The sequence below is a fragment of the Pseudopodoces humilis genome, chromosome 18 (genome assembly GCF_049639895.1).
Source record: "Pseudopodoces humilis isolate 2021_Gansu_Grassland_sample_001 chromosome 18, ASM4963989v1, whole genome shotgun sequence".
In the NCBI taxonomy this organism is placed as follows: Eukaryota; Metazoa; Chordata; class Aves; order Passeriformes; family Paridae; genus Pseudopodoces; species Pseudopodoces humilis.
Window position 1 is genome coordinate 1167623 of NC_142217.1, and position 16674 is coordinate 1184296.

General features: G+C 44.9%; 2 protein-coding genes across 2 annotated transcripts in view; one reads left to right on the forward strand and one right to left on the reverse strand.

The window, feature by feature from the left end:
• LOC102109635 (uncharacterized) overlaps nt 1–16674 on the forward strand; it is a 138592-nt gene that overhangs the window by 105785 nt on the left and 16133 nt on the right. The window contains exon 5 of the mRNA XM_088063820.1: nt 14001–14598. Within this exon, the coding sequence (XP_087919946.1) occupies nt 14001–14598 (598 nt within the window). The remainder of the gene's footprint in view (nt 1–14000; nt 14599–16674) is intronic.
• Nucleotides 1–16674, reverse strand: part of LOC148182884 (uncharacterized) — a 130349-nt gene that overhangs the window by 36121 nt on the left and 77554 nt on the right. The window lies entirely within an intron of this gene.

Here is a 16674-nt window from a genome sequence, read left to right on the forward strand (position 1 = left end):
TGAATTTTGTAGGATATTGGGGAGATTTTGTGGGAGTTTTGTGTAATTTTGAGGGATTTTGAGGAGACATGAAGAATTTTGAGGTATTTTGTGGAGATTTTGTGGAAATTTGTTTAGATTTTCTGGGATGTTTCTGGAATTTTGTGGGATTTTTTGTACTGTTGTGGAATTTTCTGGGATTTTGAGGAGACATGAAGAATTTTGAGGTATTTTCTTTGGTTTTGTGGAAATTAGTGGGGATTTTCTGGGATGTTACTGGAATTGGGTGGGGTTTTGAGAATATTTAGGGAATTTCATGGGATTTTTCTGCAATTTTGTAGGATATTGAGGAGATTTTGTGCGAGTTTTGTGGAATTTTGAGGCGACTTGAAGCATTATGAGGTATTTCTTAGATTTTGTGGAAATTCGTTTCGATTTTGTGGGATGTTTCTGGAATTTGTTGGGCTTTTGAGAAGATTTCTGCAATTTGGTGGGATTTTTCTTGAATTTTGAGGGATTTTGTGGAGACTTGAAGAATTGTGAGGGATTTTTCTGAAATTTTATGGAGATTTGGTGGGATGTTTCTGAAATTTGTTGGGGTTTTCAGGACATTTAGGGAATCGTGTGGGATTTCTCCGCAATTGTGTGGGATTTTTCTTGAATTTTGTGGGATTTTGAGGAGTCTTGAAGAATTATGAGGGATTTTTCTTAGCTTTGGTATTTTGTGTAGATTTGGTGGGGTGTTTCTAGAATTTGCTGGGGTTTTCAGAACATTTAATGAATTGTGTGGGATGTTTCTGCAATTTGGTGGTATTTTTCTTGAATTTTGTGGGATTTTGAGGAGACTTGAAGAATTGTGAGGGATTTTTCTTAGCTTCTTTGGAATTTTGTGGGATGTTACTGGAATTTGGTGGGGTTTTGAGGAGATTTCTGCAATTTTGTGGGATTTTTTGGGAATTTTGTCTGGATTTTGTGGGATGTTTCTGGAATTTGGTAGGGTATTGGGAAGTTTTCTGCAATTTTGTTGGAGTTTTTTCTGGAGTTTTGTGGGATTTTGTGGAGCCTTGAAAGATTACGAGTGATTTTTCTTAGATTTTGTGGAATTTTGTGGAGATTTGGTGGGATGTTTCTGGAATTTGGTGGGGTTTTCAGAACATTTATGGAATTGTGTGGGATTTTTCTGCAATTTTGTAGGATATTGAGGAGTTTTTATGAAAGTTTTGTGGAATGTTGAGGGATTTTGAGGAGACATGACGGATTTTGAGGTATTTTTTTAGATTTTGTGGAAATTAGTGGGGGTTTTGTGGGATGTTACTGGAATTTGGTAGGGTTTTGAGAAGCTTTCTGCAATTTTGTTGGAGTTTTTTCTGGAGTTTTGTGGGATTTTGTGGAGACTTGAAGAATTATGAGTGATTTTTCTTAGCTTCTTTGGAATTTTGTGGAGATTTGGTGGGATGTTTCATGAATTTGGTAGGGTTTTGGGAAGATTTAGGGAATTTTGTGGTATTTTTTTCTGGAATCTTGAAGGATTTTGAGGATACTGGAAGAATAGTGAGGGATTTTTCTGAGATTTTGTGGAATTTTGTGGCAGTTTGGTGGGATGTTTCTGGAATTTGCTGTGGTTTTCAGAACATTTAATGAATTGTGTGGGATTTTTTTGTGGAATGTTGAGGGATTTTGTGGGGACTTGAAGAATTTTGAGGCATTTTCTTTATTTTGTGGGAATTAGTGGGGATTTTTTGGGATGTTACTGGAATTTGGTGGGGTTTTCAGAAAATTTAATGATTTGTACGGGATTTTTTCTGCAATTTTGTGGGATTTTTCTGCATTTTTGTGGGATTTTTCTTGAATTTTGTAGGATATTGGGGAGATTTTGTGGGAGTTTTGTAGAATTTTGAGGGATTTTGAGGAGTCATGAAGGATTTTGAGGTATTTTCTTAGATTTTGTGGAAATTTGTTTAGATTTTCTGGGATGTTTCTGGAATTTTGTGGGATTTTTTGTACTGTTGTGGAATTTTCTGGGATTTTGAGGAGACATGAAGAAGTTTGAGGTATTTTCTTTGGTTTTGTGGAAATTAGTGGGGATTTTCTGGGATGTTACTGGAATTGGGTGGGGTTTTGAGAATATTTATTGAATTTTATGGGATTTTTCTGCAATTTTGTAGGATATTGAGGAGATTTTGTGGGAGTTTTGTGGAATTTTGAGGCGACTTGAAGAATTATGAGGTATTTCTTAGATTTTGTGGAAATTCGTTTCGATTTTGTGGGATGTTTCTGGAATTTGTTGGGCTTTTGAGAAGATTTCTGCAATTTGGTGGGATTTTTCTTGAATTTTGAGGGATTTTGTGGATACTTGAAGAATTGTGAGAGATTTTTCTGAAATTTTATGGAGATTTGGTGGGATGTTTCTGAAATTTGTTGGGGTTTTCAGGACATTTAGGGAATCGTGTGGGATTTCTCCACAATTGTGTGGGATTTTTTTCTGGAATTTTGTGGGATTTTGTTGAGACTTGAAGAATTATGATGGATTTTTCTTAGATTTTGTGGAAATTTGTGTAGATTTGGTGGGGTGTTTCTAGAATTTGCTGGGGGTTTCAGAACATTTAATGAATTGTGTGGGACTTTTTTGGAAGTTGGTGGGATTTTTCTTGAATTTTGTAGGATATTGGGGAGACTTGAAGAATTGTGAGGGATTTTTCTTAGCTTCTTTGGAATTTTGTGGAGATTTTGTGGGATGTTACTGGAATTTGGTGGGGTTTTGAGGAGATTTCCGCAATTTTGGGGGATTTTTTGAGAATTTTGTGGAATTTTGTCTGGATTTTGTGGGATGTTTCTGGAATTTGGTAGGGTTTTGGGACGTTTTAGGGAATTTTCTGGGATTTTTTTCTGCAATCTTGAGGGATTTTGAGGATACTGGAAGAATAGTGAGGGATTTTTCTGAGATTTTGTGGAATTTTGCAGCAATTTGGTGGGATGTTTCTGCAATTTTGGTGGGGTTTTCAGAACATTTAATGAATTGTGTGGGATTTTTTTGTGGAATGTTGAGGGATTTTGAGGAGACATGACGGATTTTGAGGTATTTTTTTAGATTTTGTGGAAAGTTGTGGCGATTTGGTGGGATGTTACTGGAATTTGGTAGGGTTTTCAGAAGCTTTCTGCAATTTTGTTGGAGTTTTTTCTGGGGTTTTGTGGGATTTTATGGAGACTTGAAGAATTGTGAGGGTTTTTTCTTAGATTTTGTGGAAATTTGTGGCGATTTGGTGGGATGTTTCTGGAATTTGGTGGGGTTTTCAGAACATTTATGGAATTGTGTGGGATTTTTCTGCAATTTTGTAGGATATTGAGGAGTTTTTATGAAAGTTTTGTGGAATGTTGAGGGATTTTGAGGAGACATGACGGATTTTGAGGTATTTTTTTAGATTTTGTGGAAATTAGTGGGGGTTTTGTGGGATGTTACTGGAATTTGGTAGGGTTTTGAGAAGCTTTCTGCAATTTTGTTGGAGTTTTTTCTGGAGTTTTGTGGGATATTGTGGAGACTTGAAGAATTATGAGGGATTTTTCTTAGATTTTGTGGAATTTTGTGTAGATTTGGTGGGATGTTTCTGCAATTTTGGTAGGGTTTTGGGAAGTTTTAGGGAATTTTGTGGAATTTTTTTCTGCAATCTTGAGGGATTTTGAGGAGACATGAAGAATTTTGAGGTATTTTCTTAGCTTCTTTGGAATTTTGTGGAGATTTTGTGGGATGTTACTGGAATTTGGTGAGGTTTTCAGAAAATTTAATGATTTGTATGGGACTTTTCTGCAATTTTGTGGGATTTTTCTTGAACTTTGTAGGATATTGAGGAGATTTTGTGGGAGTTTTGTAGAATTTTGAGGGATTTTGAGGAGACATGAAGAATTTTGAGGTATTTTCTTTGATTTTGCGGGAATTTGTTTGGATATTCTGGGAAGTTTCTGGAATTTAGTGAGGTTTTGAGAACATTTAATGAATTGTGTGGGATTTTTCTGCAATTTTGTGGGATTATTCTTGAATTTTGTAGGATATTGAGGAGACTTGAAGAATTTTGAGGGATTTTTCTTAGCTTCTTTGGAATTATCTGGAGATTTGGTGGGATGTTTCTGGAATTTTGTGGGATTTTTTTGTACTGTTGTGGAATTTTATGGTATTTTTGGGATTTTGAGGGGACTTGAAGAATTCTGAGGGATTTTTCTTAGATTTTGTGGAATTTTTTTGAGATTTGGTGGGGTGTTTCTAGAATTTGCTGGGGGTTTCAGAACATTTAATGAATTGTGTGGGACTTTTTCGGAATTTGGTGGGATTTTTCTTGAATTTTGTAGGATATTGGGGAGATTTTGTGGGAGTTTTGTAGAATTTTGAGGGATTTTGAGGAGTCATGAAGGATTTTGAGGTATTTTGTGGAGATTTTGTGGAAATTTGTTTAGATTTTCTGGGATGCTTCTGGAATTTGGTAGGGTTTTGAGAAGATTTCTGCCATTTTCGTGGGATTTTTCTTGAATTTTGTGGGATTTTGTGGAGACTTGAAGAATTGTGAGGGATTTTTCTTAGCTTCTTTGGAATTATCTGGAGATTTGGTGGGATGTTTCTGGAATTTTGGTAGGGTTTTGAGAACATTTAGGGAACTGTATGGGATTTTTCTGCAATTTGGTGGGATTTTTCTTGAATTTTGTAGGATATTGAGGAGACTTGAAGAATTTTGAGGGATTTTTTTTTAGCTTCTTTGGAATTTTGTGGGGATTTGGTGGGATGTTTCTGGAATTTTGTGGTATTTTTTTGTACTGTTGTGGAATTTTATGGTATTTTTGGGATTTTGAGGGGACTTGAAGAATTCTGAGGGACTTTTTTTAAATTTTGTGGAATTTTTTTGAGATTTGGTGGGGTGTTTCTAGAATTTGCTGGGGGTTTCAGAACATTTAATGAATTGTGTGGGACTTTTTCGGAATTTGGTGGGATTTTTCTTGAATTTTGTAGGATATTGGGGAGATTTTGTGGGAGTTTTGTAGAATTTTGAGGGATTTTGAGGAGTCATGAAGGATTTTGAGGTATTTTGTGGAGATTTTGTGGAAATTTGTTTAGATTTTCTGGGATGCTTCTGGAATTTGGTAGGGTTTTGAGAAGATTTCTGCCATTTTCGTGGGATTTTTCTTGAATTTTGTGGGATTTTGTGGAGACTTGAAGAATTGTGAGGGATTTTTCTTAGCTTCTTTGGAATTATCTGGAGATTTGGTGGGATGTTTCTGGAATTTTGGTAGGGTTTTGAGAACATTTAGGGAACTGTATGGGATTTTTCTGCAATTTGGTGGGATTTTTCTTGAATTTTGTAGGATATTGAGGAGACTTGAAGAATTTTGAGGGATTTTTTTTAGCTTCTTTGGAATTTTGTGGGGATTTGGTGGGATGTTTCTGGAATTTTGTGGGATTTTTTTGTACTGTTGTGGAATTTTATGGTATTTTTGGGATTTTGAGGGGACTTGAAGAATTCTGAGGGACTTTTTTTAAATTTTGTGGAATTTTTTTGAGATTTGGTGGGGTGTTTCTAGAATTTGCTGGGGGTTTCAGAACATTTAATGAATTGTGTGGGATTTTTCTGCAATTTTGTAGGATATTGAGGAGTTTTTATGAAAGTTTTGTGGAATTTTGAGGGATTTTGAGGAGACGACGGATTTTGAGGTATTTTCTTAGATTTTGTGGAAATTAGTGGGGGTTTTGTGGGTTGTTACTGGAATTTGGTAGGGTTTTGAGAAGCTTTCTGCAATTTTGTTGGAGCTTTTTCTGGAGTTTTGTGGGATTTTGTGGAGACTTGAAGAATTATGAGGGATTTTTCTTAGATTTTGTGGAAATTTGTGTAGATTTGGTGGGATGTTTCTGGAATTTGTTGGGCTTTTGTGAAAATTTCTGCAATTTTGTGGGATTTTTCTGGAATTTTGTGGGATTTTGAGGAGACTTGAAGAATTATGAGGGATTTTTCTTTTCTTCTTTGGAATTTTGTGGGCATTTTCTGGGATGTTTCTGGAATTTGGTAGGGGTTTTTTTGTACTGTTGTGGAATTTTCTGGTATTTTGTGGGATTTTGATGAGACTTTATCATGGGGTGACTTTATCTTTGAGGTGGTTTTAGGAGCTAAGGAAGTTGAAGTTGCTGGGGACTGATGGGAGCCTTTTCTCCTGACCCATTATCGGTCATTACTGGGAATTGACAGCAGTTTTGACCATTGAAAAGTGGGATCAACTTGTGAACCCTACCTTAAGATGTAAAGCCAGAGCTCTCTTGTCTCTCTTTGTTTCCTGGCTGTGAAAGGTAACAGAGCTCCGGCTGGCCTCCCGTTCCCTGCCCAGGCCATGCGGCCCGGGCGGGGGCTGGGCTGGGCCTGCCGCGGCTCCCGGCCGGGAGATGGGGCCTGCGGGGCTTGCCCCGGGCTCTGGCCGGGCCAGGCCGGTCCCTGGCTCGGCTGCAGTTTTTGCTGTGACTGAATTCACCAGAGACTGCCGAGTAAAGAAAAGAAAAAGCTCTGGACCTGCGGCAGGCTGAGACAGCGACCACACTCTCCAGAGCAGCCATGAAGAATTTTCTATCGCAGACAGCTCCAGCTGCTGCTCCGGCAGAGATCACAGAACCATCTACAAAGCCTGGGCAAGATTTTAACCCTTTCATTACCCAGATGAGACTTGCAGATTAATCCTTTTATCCAGAGAGACAAAAAGAGAATTATCAACATGAAAAGAGACTTTATAAACTACCAGTGACAGGAAAGAAAAGAAGCTTCAGAAAAGGTAGAGAATAAAGAGATGCTTTATAAGCTGAAATATCTTTCTGTTAAAGCTATGGAGATGGACAATGAAGTCCTGAAAGAACTCCTTTAATTCATGATAGAGTATGTAAGGAGGAATGGAGTGTTCAAAGTGTAGATTTTGAGTAAAAAGTAGAGTAATTGTGATACAGTGAAGTGCTGGAAGATTTGAAGCCTTGGGGGGCAATGATAAAACTGTTTTCTAGTGAAGCTCACAGAGACAGATGAAGAAGACTTTTGCCTTTGAATAACTCATCCTTAAAATGACATCCCTAAACTCATGGCCCATACACACCTCAGAGTGATGTGAAATAGGAGGAGTGAATTCTGATGATAAGAGGTCTGAGCAGCTGGCATCAGAAAAATAGAAAGCTGTAACAGAAATAGCTTTCTTGTGGAAAACTCCATAGATTAGCAGAAGGAAACTTCTGTTTCTCTACAAAGACTGATGAAAAGACTGTAGCAGGAATTGAGACTGTTTTAACCACCAAAGTTCCAAAGTTTTTGTCTCTGTTGTCATGTGAACAAGAGAATGGTGGGTAGCAAGAGATAAAAAAGGTTTTTCTGGAAGTTTATTCTGGTGTTCTTATTATTGTAGTTTGTTAATAAACTTTATTCCTTTTAAGTTTTATGCCTGTTTTGCTCTTGTTCTAATCCATATCTCACAGCAAGAAATAAGTAATCTTTTTTAGTTACTGGTTTAAAACCACGACAAGCAGTAATCACTATAACAACCTTATCAATATTGCTTCATTAATATTGCTTGATTAGCTTTATCAATATTGCTTCATGAGAGTTAGCTCATCCTTGTACGAACATGTACGAATCTTATCTCTGGGTGGGTATCCTGGAATCCCCAAGTACCAGTTCCCGTTACCGTAAACATTTCAGCTTGCTAGACCATCCCCAATACCAGACATTCTTGCGGCCTACTTCTTCATGATTTTAAGAAACATTTTCAGAAACATTTAACCCCATAATAACAAGGCTTTCACTGCTGTGGTGTCACAGACAGTGGAACACTGGGGCTGTCACGGCTGTGGTGTCACAGAGAGGAGAACACTGGGGCTGTCACGGCTGTGGTGTCACAGAGAGGAGAACACTGGGGCTGTCACGGCTGTGGTGTCACAGAGAGGAGAACACTGGGGCTGTCACGGCTGTGGTGTCACAGAGAGGAGAGCACTGGGGGTGTCACTGCTGCGGTGTGTGATAGATTGACATTTAAGTCAATCACATTTAAGTCAATCACAATTTTAAGTCAAAACACATTTAAGTGAAAATATAAACAGCTAAAGAAGTTAAGGTTGCTGGAGGCTGATGGGAGTTTTTTCTCCTGGCCTATAACTGGTCATTTCCGAGAACTGACAGTAGTTTTGACCATTGAAAAGTGATATCAACCTGTGAACATCACTCTTTAAAACTTAAGCCTTTGAATTTCTCTTTTTCTTTGGTTTCTGGCTTTTGAAGAGGTAACAGGGCTCTGGTTCAGCCTCCTCCCTCACAAACAGGACAAGGCCACGGGGGGAGTGGGGCTGGCCGGAGTTCTGCGGATCATTGCGGGGGATGGAGACTGTGAAGTGACAGGAGCCCCTTCCCAGAGGGAAGTACTCCCATCTGTCCTACTGGTCTGGCCTTAATGTAAATCTTTGAGTTGATCAAAGAGTCATTGCTAAACAAAACCTTGGTTTTGCCTGCTGACATTGCTGGTCAAGCTGTGTCCCGGGAGATGCTCTTGATGGTTGCCTCTTTTCCTGGGCATGGCACTGGAGGAGGTCCAGGTCCAGGTGATGCCACTGAAGGAAATGTGCCCTCATCCCAGGGATGCTCAACACAGACTCCCCCAGCCCCTCAGTGCCCCACTGCTGGTCACAGCAGCCCCTGCCTGGCTCCTGCCTGCCCACACCGTGGTCAGCCCTGCCTGCTCCTGGACATGGAGCTCAGCCAGGGCTGGTGCTGTGTGGGCTTTGCTGGTGGTACCAGCCAGACACTGGGGTGACAGCTCCATCTCTTTATTGGAACAGAAGAGCTGTGCTGGGCCCTGCCCTGGCAGGAGGGACCCACCTTCAGTCCAGGCCACAGAGCAGGGCGGGTCCCTTCAGGGACACAGGGCCTTGCTTTGGGTGGTGGCAGCATCTGCACAGCAGCAAGCTGGTAATGCAGCTGTGACAGGGACATCACGTATGGGCATGGAGATGTGAAATGTGTGGTGCAGGTGTCCCTGAGGGAGGTGTTTGGCTGGAATTGTGAAGCTGCAGAGGGGAGCCTGTTGAGAGAGGAGATGGCTGAGGCCCCAGCTGCAGCTGGCACACAGGGACCCTCTTGCACACTGGGAGATTCTCACTGTGCTCAAAGTTTCCCTCTGAAGACTAAGAGGTGAATGTGGATGGGCTTAGCAGCTGATCTGCAGGCCAAACAATTGAGTTAGCAAAAGGAGAAATTGAGAAAATACAAGTTTATCCATAGCAAGGAGGAAAGGAAGGCTGTTAGCATGGAAACCAATAAAAAGGGACATAAGGGGTATTTGCAGTTGTAATAAATGGAATTGGTTCGTGCTAACTAAATTATAACTGTTATTAAAGTTATTATTAGAAACAATCAAGAATCAGTGTTACAAAGCAGATGTACCCCTTTGCAGATGTTACATGTCAAAATGAAGGTACAGGATGTAGTTTAGAAGATAAATGGTGTCTCAAGACCAAAATGGCCTTGAGATGGACCAAAATTAGAACAAATTTAGGCATTGGGCCTAAAGATTAGTAAAGATAAGGCTAATTAGTAGACTAACATAACACAAGGCTTAGAACGCACACACAAACCTGTAAGGTTATCTAAAGGACAATGAGGAAGAGGAGAAGCCTTTGCCAAAAGACCACCAGAAGAAGACTGAAGACCTCCTAACAACAAGTGAGGCATGTGCCATGAAGAAAAGTGACGTAAAGTCAGAAAAATCGGAAATAGGAGGAAACTTACAGGAAACATTAATGAATATGTATAAACATACAGTATATGAGTTTAGCTTAAAGTGCTTTGTTTTGAACGTGAGTCAGGGTGGGAAGCCTCTGCACCCTGGTTGGTTTTGCTTATGCTTTAATCACACTTAATTACTAGCAGATTATATATATAAATTTTAATTTTTTATTAAACTGTATTATTTTACTAAACTGTATTCTTTTATACCACATTAATATTCAATTTAGTAAATTGTATTCATTTTTAATTAAACTGCCATTAACCAAAGAGACCTAGTTGTGAAAATTCTAATTTCATTTATAACAATATTTTAACAAAGAAGGCTGGTACAACAACATTGGTATTTACCAAACATGACACAACATGAGGTATATTAATAAAGAAGGCACCTTACGGTGACAACATTGTACTGTTCAAACTGTAAAACATCTTTGTGTACTGATCAGGAGGTCACAATTTACTCTTTACAATCCTGAAGCTGAATGTCTCCTGAGGAGGTCTGGTCACAGAGAAGAATGAGCCCCTTGTGGGCTGCCCCTGTTTGGACAACCTGCTCCTCACCCCGAGCCTCAGCATGTCTGACATCGCCCACCTGGGACTGACATCCCAAAGCATTGAAAACATTTTTCTTTATAATTTTTCTTTATAATTAAAATCTAATTAATTAATAAAAATAAAATTTTATTTTTATAATAATATTATTCTGTATTTTTATAACCTAATTTTTATATTTATATAAAAGAATTGATACATTTTTACATTAAAAACATTACTGGTCCTTGGTTCAAAGTACCACAATTCCCTTCATTAATTAATTGGTCACTATTTCTCCCTCTTTATGCTAATTACACATATTTTTAGTCCTTTGATCATCATTTTTATCATTTTCTCAGACAGGGTAAAAGGGACCACTTTGGGGTCCATGGGGACTTTTCTGAGGAACATTTGGGGCAGTTTTGGGTCTGGGGAGGGAATTTAGAGAGAACTTGCGGGTCCGGAGGACACTTGGGGGAGCCGGGTGGGCACTTGGAGGGGCACTTAGGGATTCTGTGGGACACTTCGGGGTCAGGGGGAGAACCTGGGGGTCCAGGGGGGCACTTGGAGGTCAGGGAGGGGAATCTGGGGACCCTTCGGGGTCCGGGCGGGCACTTGCGGGGCTGTAACAGAGAATCTCTGGGCCGCGGAGGATGATGGGAGTTGTAGGCGCCGGTATAATACGGTTTAACGGGGCCGCGGAGCGTCACGGGAGTTGTAGGCGCAGCTCCAATGGGTTCCGGTGAGGCGCGGCGCATGACGGGAGATGAAGTCCCGGCTGGAATAGCGCTCTATGGGCGCCGCCGAGCATGATGGGAGCTGTAGTTCCGGAAGTGGCTCGGAAGGCGCGTTCGGCGGTGTGGGGAAGCGCTTGGAGAACACTTTTGCGTCCGAGCCGTGGCTGCAGGTGCTCGGGGCGAATGTATACGGCTCGGGAGCACTTGGGGGGAACCTGGGGGGCTGTAACCGGGCTCTTTAGGGCGCGGGGCACGGCAGGAGGTTTGGGCGCGGAGCTGTGCTCTGGGATGATGGGAGATGAATTCCCAGGAGTGGCTGGAAGGGGCATCTGTGGGGTCGGGAGCATTCGGGGATCCAGAGACGCTTTGGGGGGTCCCGAACGGGCGCTGAGGGGGCACTCGGGGATCCTGGAGGGTCTGGGGGACACATGGGACCTATGGGGGGCGACACCGGGGTTCTGGGGAGTGCAGGGCATATTCCCAGTCCCTCCCAGTTCCTTCCAGCATGATCCCATTTGCTCACAACCGCTCCCAGTCAGCCTCAGTGGAGTTGGACTCCCTGCCAGTATGATCGTATTCACCTCCAGCATGATCCCAGTTCATCCCAGTGTAAGTTCAGTTGCTTCCAATCAACCGCAGTGTCAGGAAAATCAATCCACAAACGCTAGAGGTTTATGTCCAAAAAGGAGACAAGAGGAGTCCTTTTTCTTTATTCAAATAAAGGGAGAGGCCATGGGGCATTCCCCTGGGGTCTCTCCAGTTTTTGGAGGGAGCAGCCTCCTTTTTATCCTAATTCCCGGCTGCTTGTCCCTTTTCTCTTTCCCCATAGGCTGAGGTACTTGAGAGGTACAGGCTTCTCAGAACGCCTTATACCTGGGATAGCTTTCCCCCCTCAATGCATAATCCTTTCTTAATTCTTAATTTTTGTGGAATTCATGGTTCTCTTTCAGTGCCTCTTTCATCTTTTACTGGAATCCATCCCACTGTTTGTGTTGTCTCTCACTGAGAGCTGCATCTTATCAGCAGACCCACAGCTTGTTTGTAAAGACAAACCCATCATTCCTCTCACCAGCATGCACACAGTCACTCCCAGTTCCTGCCAGTTGCTCCTGGCATGATCCCAGTTGCTCACAGGTTCTCCCAGTCAGCCTCAGCATGATCCTGGTAACTCCCAGTATATCCCATTTGCCCCCAGCCTGGTCTCAATTGCCCCTCACAGGCTCCTACTCACTGCCCGTTTGATTCCAGTATGATGTCAGTACACCCTCAGTACAATCACAATCACTGCCAGGATGATCCCAGTACAAACCAGTCCCTGCCAGTGCTGCCACTCCTGGGATCCCCCAGCCCTCTCTGTGTTCCCCCCTCCCACATCTCCCCAGAGCAGCCCCAAGGGCTGGCAGTCCCCAGCCAGGGTCCCCAGCCAGCCCCAGGTTGGATCTGCAGCCCCCAATTTTCCCAGTTTCCCTCTCCTTTTCCCAGGGCCGGGTTCCCCCCGTCCCCAGCGGGTGGGAGCAGCTGAGAGCCCCGCGCTGCCCATCCCGACCTGTCCCGGCTCCATCCCCGCTCCTGCCGTGGGCTGTGAGGGGTTTGGGAACGGGGCACCGAGGGTGTCACTGCTCCTGGGGGAGGAGGAGGAGGGATGGAAGAGGAGGGGTGAAGAAGGAGAGAGAGAAGGGATGGAAGTGGCAGAACAAGGTGGAGTTAGAGAGGAGGAGCAGGAGGAAGAGGAGGGACAAAGGAGGATCATGGAAAGGAAGAGGAAACACAAGGTCAAGCACTCCCTGAATTCACAGCCCCTCACCCATGGGATCCCACCGGTGGGATCATCACCCCCCATCCCAGAAATGACTGGGGAGGGGGAGCTCGGCCCAGGTATCCTGGGGGTCTCTGGGTTGGGTTTTTTTGGGGGAATGTTTGGAGAATGAAGAACTCCAAAGATGAGCAGAAAATGCCCCTTGGAGGGACATTGGGGGGTCCTGGTCCTGCCAGCAGAGGCAGCCTGGAGGAGCAGAGCCCTGTGTCCCCTTGGACCCCAAAATGGGGAGCCGAAAGAGGGGGAGCACCTTGATTAGCAGGACCCTCAACAGCCTGGAGAGGGGCAGGGGAGACTCCTTGGACCCTCTGCACCCCAAAGCAGAGAATAAGGGGAGAAGGGACCATGGGAATCCAAAAAGCCTCATCATTCCTAAATGAGGAGATGGAAACAGGAGGAACTTTTGGGATTTCTGGGACTCCCAGCAGCCTGGGGTGGGCAGGGATAGACAGAGCAGACAGGGGAACCCCAGTGCAAGTGTGACCCTCAGCAGCTGAGACAGGGAGGAACCCCTGAACATCAAAGGGGAGAGACCAGAGATGGGGAATTTCTGGGAGGCATTCTCAGAGCTGAATCTTGATGTTTGGGAGGTTTATATGGGCCTCAGATACCCGGTGACTTCTAGAGATGGACTTGGACAGCGGGAGATTCAGACTCAATCCAATGTGCTCATAAATTGTATTTTTTCCCCAAACCAGGATTTCCCATTCCCAAACCTTGGCCAGATGGAGAAGGAGGCTGCTGTGAGGAAGAGGAAGATGCCCCAGGACACCCAGGCAGGTGAGGAGGAAGTCAGTGCCCCTTTCCCCCTCTCTCCTGCTCCATCTCCCAGCCCAGCATGGCCCCCGGCTGCAGGACAACCCCGCTGCCGACGCCGTCCTGCCGGGGACGCACTGGGGGGATCTCCTTCCCCTTCCCTCTGGCACGGAGGCAAATCCCATCCTCTCCTTGTCCTTCCTCCCCCAGACAAGGAGCTGAGGATGGAGACCAGGGAGGACAAATCCCCAGAACAGAACCTCATGGAAGACGCCGTTTTGAGCGGCTCCAGAGTGGAGGAATCCAACAGGGAGGAAAATCCCCAGAGATCCCACAGGAGGAGGGGCTCCAAACCCATCCCAGGGTACTCTGAGGAGGAAAGACCCACCCTGTGCCGGGAAGGCGGCCGGAGATCCAGCCAGAGCTCTGAGCTGGTGGTCCATGAGCAGCTTCAGGATGGGGAGAAGCGCTACAAGTGCTTGGAGTGTGGGAAGAGCTTCAGCCGGAGCTCATTTCTGATCCGCCACCAGATGATCCACACTGGGGAATGGGCCTACGAGTGTGGGCAATGTGGGAAAGGCTTCAGCTGCAGCTCTGAACTCATCATCCACCAGCGCATCCACACTGGGGAGAGGCCCTACGAGTGTCCTGAGTGTGGGAAGAGGTTTCAGAGGAGCTCCACTCTCCTTGTGCACCAGCGGATTCACAGGGATGAGAGGCCCGTCCGCTGCCCTGACTGTGGGGAGGGCTTCAAGTACAACTCCACCCTCGTCACCCACCAGCGCATCCACACTGGGGAGAGGCCGTACGAGTGTGGGGAATGTGGGAAGAGCTTCAGCCACAGCTCTAACTTGTCCATCCACCAGAGGACCCACACTGGGGAACAGCCCTATGAGTGTGGGGAATGTGGGAAGGGCTTCAGCCGGAGGTCACAACTGATCATCCACCAGATGATCCACACTGGGGAGAGGCCTTACGAGTGTCCCGAGTGTGGGAAGAGGTTTCAGACCAGCTCCACTCTCCTCCAGCACCAGCGGATTCACACGGATGAGAGGCCCTTCCGCTGCCCCGACTGCAGGAAGGGCTTCAAGTACAACTCCACCCTTGTCAGGCACCGGCGCATCCACACTGGAGATGGCCCTACGAGTGTCCCCAGTGTGGGAAGAGCTTCACCCAGATCTCTCACTTGACCCAACACCAACAGAGGCACTGGTAAGGGAAGCCTCTGCCTTGAAGGTTGGGCCCTGCAAGCCCAGGAACGAACTCCACCCTGGGCCCCTTGTGAGGTGGCAGCCCAGGGATTTCTGATTGGGTTTGGGCCCCTGGGGTTTTTCCCTTGCTGTGTTCCCAGTGGTCCCTGACCTTGAACTCCACCCTGGTTCTCAAACCTCATCTCCCTGCCTCTGTTTGGGGCTGTCTCTGGATCTGAGTTTGTTCCTGAGCTGAATAAATGTTTTCCTGAGCAGAATCCCATCTCGTTGGTGTCCCCTACTGGTTCCTGGTTCATGTGGCCTCCGTGGACATGATGTTGCGAGCCCGGAACGCAAGACCCCACAAAATTGAGACCTGCCCCCAGAGCCCCCTAAAATTCACCCAAGTCCCCCAAAATTCCTTTAATTTCCTTAAAATGCCCTTTTTGTCCCCCTCCAGGACCAGGTGCCTCGGCTGGATCTCAGGGACAGCCCCAGGAACTTGGAGGGGGTCTCTCCTCCCCTGCCACTCCCGCTGCTTTTGGGAAAAAAAAATTTTCAAAAATTCTTTGGATTCAAGGAGGAGTTCCCCCATTTTTGACACATTTTTGGGGGGTTCTCCCCCAAATTTTATCCTTTTTAGTTTTTTGGGGTTTTTTTACTATTTTTTGGTGGCTTTGGCATTCTTCAAAGTGGGCTTTTTTTGGAGGGGGTTCCCACAATTTTTTTGAGGGGTCCCTCAATTTCTTCGGGGGGAATCACCCCCTCCCTCAATTTTTCCTCTGTCTCCCTTTCCCCAGATTGGGGTGGGGGTGGTCTTTTTTTTCTTTTTTTTTTTTTCTTTTTACCTTTTCCCCCCCCTTTTTTTTTCCCTCTTTTTATTTATGTGCACTTAATTTGGGGGGACTGAGGGGCAGGAATTTTGGAGAGGTGTCATCCAGAGTGCTGGAAAAGTTGGGGGCACTCCCCTCCCCAAAAAAACGGGAAAAATCCCAGGAATTCTGGGGTTTCCCCCCTACCCAAAGTGTGAAAAATGTGAAATAAAAAATTTACGTTCTCAGCTTTTTGGTGATTTTTGGGGGAAGGAGTTGCAATTTTGGGGGGCTTCTTGGGAGGGGTCACTGGTTTTTTGTGGAGGATCTCCTGAGTTTTGGGGTGGAATTTGGGAAATTGAGGGGAATTTGGGGGTTTGGGGGGAAAATTTGGGGTTTTGGGGAGAACTTTTGGTTTTTTAGGGGGAGGATTTGAGGTTTTGGGGAAAAAATTGGGTTGTGGGGGTAAAAATTTGGGATTTTGGGGGGAAATTTGGAGTTTTGGGGGAGATTCTTTAGTCTTGGGAGGATCTGGGACTTTTGAGGGTGTATGGGGGTTTTTTCGGTTTTTGGGGGGATTTGTGAGGAATTTTGGGATTTTGGGGGAGGAATTTGGTGGTTTTGGGGGGAAATTTAGGGGTCCTGGGAGAGGTTCTGATTTTGGTAAAGGGGATTTGGGGAGAATTTTTTTGGTTTGGGGGAATTTCCATTGATGGGGAGGGGTCCTGATCCCAGTGAGGAGGGGCACTTTGGGGAGGCCTGAATTTGAGGAGGGGTCTCAGGGAGGATTCCCCATTTTGGGGCAGGGTTTGGGGTGGATTTAGGGGGATTTTCCAGCAATGGGGAGGCATCTTGGGGGTGGGATTTGAGGAGGGGTCTCATCAGAGCCCCATCCTGAGCTGGAAGTGGTGGGGATGTTGGGAGTAGAATTTGGGGAGGATCTGGGGGGCGATTTTCCAGCCATGGGGAAGGGTCCAGATCCCAGGGCGGTTCCTGAATTTGGAGAGCGGTCTGGAATTTGGGGGCAGTCTTATCGGGGCAGCAGGTGGATCTGGAAGCGGGGCACGATCCACT